The following is a 10890-nucleotide window of genomic DNA, read 5'->3' as shown; positions in this document are numbered from 1 at the left end:
TAATTTTCATGCAAGAATTTATATTATCAATTTATTGCATTTTCATATATTTCTGAAATTTTTAAACTAATTTATCTATTTTATACATTATAAAATCTTATATTTGTACAAAATTCTTTGCGCATCCATGATAATAACATAAACGACGGATGTATTTTTCGATCATTTACTATTTTGTATCATATATAATAATAAGCTGTAACGTTGCAGCCAATCTTTAAAGGATACGTTGTCTACAGTTGTTTCGACTATCGCCATCACTTCTTGTACTTCCTGATATTTCCTGGAAAAACGCGATAATTTAAGAGAATTTGCTCGAAATATTTCACACACAAATTAACTTACCAAGCTTTTAAAATCGCGTTGAAATGCTCAATCTCTTCGCGCGCCTGATCACAAACAACTTTACCGAAGCTTAATAATTCCAGACTATTGTAATCGCATTTTTCTCGTGATACTAATCTATCAGGGCACTGATCGATATCTTTGATTGATGTGGAACAATGTAACTTTGTGTAGATTATATTGGCAATCGCGTTGCTATAGCATTCTACAAGACAATATATTGGCATCTGTATCATTGGGAAGCAAGCCTTAATCCTCCATTGCGGATTGATTGTAGTAATGGAAGCTTTGTTAAGATTACAGATTGTGTATCTGTGTGAAACAATTCACATGTCATATTAATAATCGTGTAAGATATTAACGCAAAATTTAAAACAAAATTTCTACCAACCTATATAATCCTACATCTCCTTTCAACATTACTTTTCGCAAAGCATTGAGATCTAAATTATTATAAAACATATCCAGTTCGGTGTCCAGTGCATTATTCAAACATTTTGGATCATAATCGTCGGACCGTAATGCCACTATTTTTTCTAATCCATAATGTAATTTTTCTTTTGCTTTAAGTATAAGCGATGTTGTAGAGTTGAAAATGGCTACAGACTGCTGAATATCCTTTATATACTCATCCTGTAACATGTTCGATATTAATATCAAAAGTTGTGTTACATGTAAAAAAATATTAAATGCTAAAACATACCATCTGTGTATCAACCGTTTCTATATCAGTCGTTAATCGAGCTATATCATGATTAAGCAAAAAGTTGTCTTGAATATTATTCTTTAATCCTTGTACTTCATTTTGCAGATACATTTGTTCAGCTTCTAATTTTTTTACCTCTAATGTTAAAGCTAACCATGTGCTAATATCTTCATGAGATGATGACTGCAAAATGAAATGTGTAATAATTTTAATTTAATTCCTTTGACAATTATATCTTTTTTGTAATTTGTTTAAAAAAATCTACATATATTACCTCGATTAATTCTATAAATTCCATTAAACGTTGCTGATATGTTCTAACTTTAGCTTCAGATAATATATTTTTTGATATCATGCATATATTTTGGCCACATGCTTTTGCAATACCGATATCTATAACTTCACTCTCTACAGTCGAATGAGTAGAATCATTTTTGATCTCCAACTTCATTAATTTGTCCAAGTCTTGTGATAAAGCATCATATAAATGCGTCCATAATATGTGTACATCAATTTTACCAAGAGAATTTGATATCTTCTCCCAAACCTATTTACAAAAAGCATCATTTTTAACATATTATATTATAAATTATGATTTTATATAACAATACTCTGTATATTACTCACTTGCTTTTTGTTTGCAGTTGAACGCAAGCCTGCTATTGTATCCAGATTCTCTCTCAATTTTTGTTGATCCATGTCTTTGGAAGTGTTTGGCATTAAATGTTGACATACTTGTTTCATGACACTGCAATCCTTCAATTGCTTACTGGTTTCATCATGTTTTAGTTTCAAAAAATCTTTTTTCCTATTAATTAATGAACGCTTGGCTTTTAAGTCTTTCAACCGTTGCACTGAAATAAGATTTGTTAATATTGCACCTTAAAATATTCTTAAAATTAATACATATTTCTTATTTATTTTACTTTTTTGTCTGACAATATAATCTTGTTCTTCATATTCTTCTTCTAATGTAGAAATTTGCTGTTTCAATGTATTACTCTTATCCTTTAATTGACTTAAATGCTTTATGGATGCAATTGCAGAATCATTCAATCCATGTTTTAGTTTATATAACAAAATATTTTTCCTTATTTTAGATGCTTCTGCTATGGGAAACACAGAATTAGAGATATCCTCCCATACGAGCTCCAGTACTCCCTTACACAATCTAAAAGAAATAAAAAAATAAGCAAATAAGTAAGAATTCGATATTAAACATTTCATAAATAAATAAAATAATAGACAAACATTTTCTTCACTGAATCATTGTATACTGTTGGTGGGCACTCAAGTTGGCGAGTCCATGAAAAATTATTTATCTCACTCATAACGATGTTTCTTTTCTGAGGAAAAAATGTGTCTATATATATTACAATAATACAATAATACAATACTATATATATTATAATAATACAATACATTTTTGTCTAATAAAAAGCAGATGAACAATAGGCAATTTAAAAAACATATATGAAAAAGATAAATAAGGCAATAAAAATTGTGTATTATAAAAAATATTTTATAAAAAGTACGAGATAAAAATACTTTGCTTTTTCTCACATAAATATGTAAATATTTATTATTATTGTTTAAACAATTATATATGGAAGTGTTTGATTTTTGTCATTCAATTTATATTCCCAAATATCATATGCACATAACATTAACTTTTTAATTGTCATATTAAAAACACTGAAATTTTTATTTTTTTTACTCACACAAACTTTTTTCTTTTATTCAATATTCAACTGACGTTTACGTAGCATGTTTTTTTATATGTAACGTACTCTTTACTTTCATGAATTTGTTTTTCAATCTGCAGTAGTGACAACACAGAGAGAAAACTGAGAGATGTCATGGCTTGCTTTTAGGTGATTCCTGAAAGCGATACTCCCTCTATGAACATTGAAAATGTGGACATGAACTACAAAGCCAATGTCCATGAATGTTCTCAGAGGGTATCATGTGCACAATTTCTAGTTTCGTTCCGTGCTATGTGCACGAAATGCTGGTAGCACCAGAGTATAACAAGACACTCATGTATATAAATTGATAGTAAATAAATTATGCAATCGTGAAAGATACTGTAATCTTCCAATGTAATGTTCAAAGATGAAATAATTATTTTTCTATATTCATTGCCATGTTTATATATTTTTATTTACAAAACACAAAATGCCTGCTGTGGAATAAAAACATTTTTAACCGTTATTTCTATAAATCTTAATTAGCAATAAACTGATCTTTGATATTTATTAACTTTTTTAATTATTTAAAAAAGTTAATAAATATCAAAGATCAGTTTATTATATTATTAATTATTTACTTATTTATTTATTACTTATTTAATTATTAATACATGTATAGAATTTGTCAAATTAATCACTGATTGTTCTAAAGTTTTTATAATTAAGATTCGAAAAATATAGTTGCAAAATATTTTAAATATTTCTTCCTTTATATAAAATATAAAGAATTCATATGTTCCATTCTAATATAGTCAACATTATTTATATACTATTATTATAATTTTCTTACCAGCTCTCTTAATATTTTTATGCTTAATATTTTATATAATATAATGTACTAAATTATAAAATTTAATATAATTACAAAATAGTATTACTATTAATAAATAGGTTATATTCATACTGTCTTTTAATTTCTAATCATTTCCAATCATTATGCATTTCTATTATCTATTTCTATTATCTATTATTTTCTTCTTCGAGTTCTTGGATTATTATGGTTTATTGTATATTCCTTGGTGTTAAAATCATAAGGATTATCATCATTTGTCATGCTTATTCCTTTCTATGGAGTCCATCGAAATATTTTCTATGGACATTTGTTCTCTCGAGTATAGATATTCAAATCACTCAGAGAGAGAAAGAAAGAGAGAAAGAGAAGGAAAAAAGGTTTGAGAAATTCAAATCACTGTAGATGTCTTTTTTCTATTTTCTCCATTACTGTCTCTTTTTCTTTCATTTTATTCAAAAATATTAATATAAATAAAAATAATATATATATATATATATATATATATATAATTATATATAATTATATATAATTATATATAATTATATATATAATAATATATATATATAATTTTGATATCTTTCTTAGTCTGACTCTTTCCCTTCAACTTGTCCGGCATAGGTAACCCTATCTAAGACCGGCATTCATAATTCATTCTTATATTTAAGATCGTCTTAAGTAAGTTGGAAAATACAACTATTTTACTAACTGATCGGAATCTCAAGACGCGATCTAAGATCATACTTAAGATTATTTTAAATATAAAAATAGTCTACATATATGAATATCGGTATTATAAGTTACTGCCGGCATAATCTTAGGTTCATTAGAGTACTCAAACCTCATCCAGCAAATGCCTCTGTAAGGTGGAGATACGAGGAAAAAATTTTTTTTTAATTTTATTTTTATTTTCTTTCAATACAGGGTTTAATACAAAAGTGAATGTAAAATATAATTTGAAACTTAATACAAAATAATTTTTATTTATTACATGGAATAATTTAATACACAAATTTAATACAGAAAATAATTTAATACAGAAAATGTCTCTAAAATATACGTATAATATAAAATTTACTAAAAATTTTTACATAGTTCAGACAAGCCCGATTAGCGATGATTAATTATGCAACATTTATCATTAATAATCGATATGCGATAATAGAATTTAATAAGTTTTATGTAACGTAAATCTATACAATCGTGATTAAAAGAGTCATTAATAAAATTATTGATCATTTCTTTGATTGTAGAAGAAAATATTTGCATTACTAGCGCATTTTGTGTAGATTATCAAAGGAAATATTCAAAATACGAAAGAATAAAATAAGCTTCAATGTAAATCAATAATTAAATTACAAAATAAATCGCGATTTAAAATTCGCGAGAAAACGCGAATAAATAAATCGATAATAATAAGAATAAAAATATAAATATTCGATTATGAAAAATATACGTATAATTTTTATAATATGATAATCAAAACTATTAATAGATACGCGCGCGACATAATTATTATCACACAAATGATGATACACGAAGATATTTTAATAAACATTTGTGGTCCGTATTGTTTATGAACAATTATTACTTTAATGGTATTTATAGAATAAAATATAATTTCCGCGACGCTTTATCTCGTTCTATTTTTCAATTATTTAAAATTTAATTATTTAATTTAGAATCAAAACGCACAGCAAAACAATCGAATCATAAATCGAAATAATTAACATAATAAAAAGCTTTGCGATACATCAAATTAACAAATATTATTTAATTAATCCATGTAATCTAAAACTTTTAGACACTTTAACATTTCGTGTATATGTTAAAGTACGTAAAATATATCAGCAGTAAATGGATAATAACACGATCGGCCTTGGCGGCGTATGACGCGCTGTGTTTACATGTACGGTCTTGATATCATTCACACGGCAACATTCGAAGAGTAAGGTGCGAAATACTTCGTATATTATTAAATTTTTTCTCTAACGATAAAACACAATTATGACTAGTATTAAAACACAATTATGACTAGTATTAAAACATAATTCGCTATGATAATTATAATTAGTACTTGCTAAACTTTTAATTCTAATTACTACGCAATCAGGAATGCCGCGCAAAATGTCTCGCAATTTTTGCGTATACTAATATTAATTAACTAATCTTAATTAATCTTGTTTTCAGGAGTGAAAGTGAGTGCAACGAAAAAATAGCGAAGGAAAGAAAAAGCAAGTCTAAAAAGCATTGGGCCACGTATTAACCTACATTATCCGGTAAATAGTTTATAAATTATTTATCATTTATATTTATCATTTATATTCAGATTATATTATATATATATATATATATATATATATATATATGTCATTTATATTCAGATCATATTATATATTGTTTTCTCAATAACAGTTCTCTCTTTTTCCCTCTCCCTCTCCCCCCCCTCTCTCTCTCTCATTGTAAATTATCTAAATTATTTAAGTTTTTAAATTATATTAGTATAACATATATATAAAATATTCTGTATTATCTTATTTTAATATACTTAAAATATCTATAATAAAATATTCTTATATTATTTAACACTTTTACATAGATAGTAATATTTCATAAATTGCTTCACAATAATATATTTAAATATTTTATGCATAAAGGATTCCATAATGAATAAATTTTAATAAGTTTAAAGTTTAATAAAAAATCAATTTTAATCAATCAATTAAAATACTTATATAATTCAATATTCTACGCGTGTGTATTTTATAGTACATAAAATATTTCGACAACGAATTATTAATAAAATCATGACTTTGGCAACAGTAGTACGTTGTTTATATATTACAGTTTTGCTATCATTTGCTCGGTGATATTCAAGCAATAAATAATGATACGAAACGTTTCGTATATTAATTAATTGTTTAGATAATAAATAATCATTTAATTAATCTATAAATATAAAAACTTCTACAATTTAATATTTTGCGTTACAATCAAACAACTAAACTTCAAATTTTTCTAAAATGTGAACATAAATTAATTATTAATTAAATGACTGCTATCACAACTTTATTTATTATTTTAATATTTTCATTTTTATAATTTGTATATTATACAGCATATAATATGCGTATCAGTAGCATACGCATTGCTGTAGCAAGTAGCGAATGATTTTAATCTCGTGTAAAGGTCATGTTGCTCTTTTATCATTTAAGTGCGTATATAAGTTTCGTATGATTATTTTGTATGATTATTGAGAGTCTCATGCAAAGAGCGCCACGTATTTGATTAATTATAATTAAATCGTGTTTTCGTGAGTGAGTGAATGCCACGAAGAGAAATAACGTAAGAGAAGAAAGGAAGTTTGAAACGTACGGAGTAAAATGAAGTAAAACAATCGAATAATATATGCAATTAATTAGCATAACGAAAGGCCCCGTGACAAATTGTTTAATAAATAATCAATTTTAATTCATAACTTAGAATGTTTCTATAATTTAATATTTCATGTTAATGTATATTTTATAATATATAAAATATTTTGGTAACGAATTATCGATAACACGATGCTCGATTTTGGCAATGTAAAATATAAACAGTAGCGCGCTATATTATGGCTTTGTCATTATTCCCACGGTGTCTCTCGAGTAAAGTAGTGGTAAGAAACGTTTCGTATACTGTAATTTTTTTACTAAACACGATTACGGTTAGTATCGAAACATAATTTGCTATAAATGTTGACAAAAATTAATTAATTACAGATTAATTAACGACATGAAACTGTATCGCAATGATACAGTTAAATCTTTATCGAATCGTAATCATTCATTACCGCGATTAAAAATTGAAACAGAAAATACATAAAAAGGGATAGGAGAATTAAACATAATCTTTCGATCATCAATGCTTCTTATATTATATTTCTTTAATAATATTAAACTTAAATATATTTCGATCAATGCTTTAAATTTTCTCAATCCTTGTTAATTAAACAATAAATAATTTAATTGAGAATCGATTAAATGATAGTAATCTAAGATATTAAATAATCATTTCGATTATTGTGATCTTTAAGAACAATAATTATTATTTCAATACTTAGAGTCACAAATATATTTCATCCGTGTTATTTTATCATTCTTGAAAATCTAAATATAATTTGGATTATGAGAGAACACGAACTAAAACAATTGAATTATACATGCAAATAATTAGCATAACAAAAGTTTCCGTGATAAATTGTTTAATATATAATCAATTTTAATCCGTAAATTAAAATACTTCATTAACTTAATATTCTGCGTTAATGTATATTTTACAATTTATAAAATATTTCAGCAAATTATCGATAACACGGCTTTGGACTTTGGAAATATAAAATATAAACAGTAGCGCTCTATACGTTACCGCTTTGTCATCATTCGCACAGTGACTCTCGAGTAATAAAGTTGTGGTGAGAAACGCTTCATATATTGTAATTTTTTTTGTTAAACACGTTTATGATTAGTTTTGAAACATAATTTGCTACGAATATTAATAAATGTTAATTAATTAAAAATTAATTAACGACATGAAACTGTATTGCAACGATAAATCTTTATCGTATCGCAATCATTCATTACCGCGATTAAAAATTAAAACATGTTATACGTAAAAAAACATAAGAGATTATGTTGTGATATTTCGATCATCGATACTTATTACAATATTTCTATATAATATTAGAATATAATATTCGAATTAAATATATTTCGACCAATGCTTTAAATTTTCTCAATCATTGTTAATTAAATACACAATTTAATCGAAAATTGATTAAATTGTAGGGATCTGAAATATAAATTAATCACTTTGATAATTGCGAATTTTTACGGACAATAATTATTATTTTAATATTTAGAATCACAAATATATTTCGTCCGTGTTACTTTATCGTTTTACTTGATAATCTAAATATAATTTAGGATGTGAGAGAACGCGAAGTAAAACAATCGAATTATAGATACAAATAATTAGCATAACGAAATGCTTCGTGATAAATTGTTTAATAAATAATCAATTTTAATCAATAAATTAAAATACTTTATTAACTTAAGATTCTGCGTTAATGTATATTTTACAATTTATAAAATATTTCAGCAAATTATCGATAACACGGCGTTCGACTTTGGCAATATAAAATATAAACAGTAGCGCTCTATACGTTACCGCTTTGTCATCATTCGCACAGTGACTCTCGAGTAATAAAGTAGTGGTGAGAAATGCTTCGTATATTATAATTTTTTTTGTTAAACATGATTATAATTAGTCTTGAAACATAGTTTGCTATAGATATTAATAAATGTTAATTTATTAAAAATTAATTAACGACATGAAACTTTATTGCAACGAGAAATCTTTATCGTATCGCAATCATTCATTACCGCGATTAAAAATTTAAACAGGTTATACATAAAAGAAGATAAAAGATTATGTTGTGATATTTCGATCATACTTGTTACAATATTTCTCTATAATATTAGAATATAATATTAGAATTAAATATATTTCGATTCAATGCTTTAAGTTTTCTCAATCTTTCTAAATACACAATTTAATCGAAAATCGATGAAATTATAGGGATACAAAGTATTAAATAATCATTTCGATAATTGCGATTTTTACAGATAATAATTATTATTTTAATATTTAGAATTATAAATATATTTCATACGTTACTTTATCGTTCTACTTGATAATCTAAATATAATTTGGGATGTGAGTGAACACGAAGTAAAACAATCGATTTATAGAAGCAAATAATTAGCATAACAAAAGACTGCGTGAATTGAATGATAAATAATTAATTTTAATCAATAAATTAAATACTTTCATAATTTAATATTTTACGTTAATATATATTTTATAATATATAAAATATTTCGGTAACGAAATATCGATGTTTGATTTTGTCAATATAAAATATAAACAGTAGTGCGCTATACGGTGCCGCTTTGTCATCATTCGTACGGTGACTCTCGAGTAATAAAGTAGTGATAAGAAACGCTTTGTATATTGTAATTTTTTTACTAAACACGATTACAATTAGTATGGAAACATAATTTACTATAAATTTTAATAAAAATTATTTAATTAAAAATTAATTAGCGACATGAAACGGTATAGCAACGATAAATCTTAATCAAATCGCAATCATTGATTACCGCGATTGAAAATTGAAACAGGTTATACATAAAAGAGGATAAAAGATTTTGTTGTGATATTTCGATCATCGATGCTTGTTACAATATTTCTCTATAATATTAGAATATAATATTAGAATTAAATATATTTCGATTCAATGCTTTAAGTTTTCTCAAACTTTCTAAATACACAATTTAATCGAAAATCGATGAAATTATAGGGATACAAAATATTAAATAATCATTTCGATAATTGCGATTTTTACAGACAATAATTATTATTTTAATATTTTGAATTACAAATATATTTCATACGTTACTTTATCGTTCTACTTCATAATCTAAATATAATTTGGGATGTGAGTGAACGCGAAGTAAAACAATCGATTTATAAAAGCAAATAATTAGTATAACAAAAGACTGCGTGAATTGAATGATAAATAATTAATTTCAATCAATAAATTAAATACTTTCATAATTTAATATTTTACGTTAATGTATATTTTATAATATATAAAATATTTCGGTAACGAATTATCGATAACGATGTTTGATTTTGGCAATATAAAATATAAACAGTAGCGCGCTGTACTTTACCGCTTTGTCATCATTCGCACGGTGGCTTTCGAGTAATAAATTAGTGGTAAGAAACGTTTTGTATATTATAATTTTTCTTGTTAAACACGATTATGATTAGTCTTGAAACATAATTTGCTATGAATATTAATAAATGTTAAATAATTAAAAATTAATTAACGACATGAAACTGTATTGCAACGATAAATCTTTATCGTATCGCAATCATTCATTACCGCGATTAAAAATTTATACATAAAAGAGGATAAAAGATTATGTTGGGATATTTCGATCATCGATACTTATTACAATATTTCTCTATAATATTAGAATATAATATTAGAATCAAATAAATTTAGATTCAATGCTTTAAGTTTTCTCAATCTTTCTAAATACACAATTTAATCGAAAATCGATGAAATTATAGGGATATAAAATATTAAATAATCATTTCGATAATTGCGATTTTTACAGACAAAAATTATTATTTTAATATTTAATTTAATTAGATTTAATATTTAATTTAATTAGATTTAATAT

At 24.9% G+C, this 10890-nt stretch overlaps 1 protein-coding gene across 2 annotated transcripts; it reads right to left on the bottom strand.

Annotated features, from left to right (window-relative positions):
- Window positions 1-87: 87 nt before the first annotated feature.
- On the bottom strand, window positions 88-2873 carry LOC105255191. Of its 2 annotated transcripts, none has more exons than XM_025411894.1 (9): window positions 2773-2873; window positions 2303-2397; window positions 1978-2222; window positions 1679-1905; window positions 1326-1598; window positions 1049-1234; window positions 737-978; window positions 346-657; window positions 88-283 (listed from the first exon to the last, which is right to left on the bottom strand). In XM_025411894.1, the coding sequence occupies exons 2-9, from the start codon at window positions 2380-2382 to the stop codon at window positions 163-165; spliced, it is 1686 nt and encodes a 561-aa protein (XP_025267679.1). In that variant the 5' UTR covers window positions 2383-2397; window positions 2773-2873; the 3' UTR covers window positions 88-162. The 2 variants fall into 2 exon arrangements, with proteins under 2 accessions (XP_025267679.1, XP_011262623.1); XM_011264321.3 differs by lacking the exon at window positions 2773-2873 and adding an exon at window positions 2615-2621.
- Between the last annotated feature and the right edge of the window lie 8017 nt (window positions 2874-10890).

This window comes from Camponotus floridanus, unplaced genomic scaffold (genome assembly GCF_003227725.1).
Source record: "Camponotus floridanus strain SB8 unplaced genomic scaffold, Cflo_v7.5 scaffold45, whole genome shotgun sequence".
In the NCBI taxonomy this organism is placed as follows: Eukaryota; Metazoa; Arthropoda; class Insecta; order Hymenoptera; family Formicidae; genus Camponotus; species Camponotus floridanus.
The sequence above is the reverse complement of the archived record's forward strand: the minus strand, read 5'-3'. Positions and strand labels throughout refer to the sequence as shown.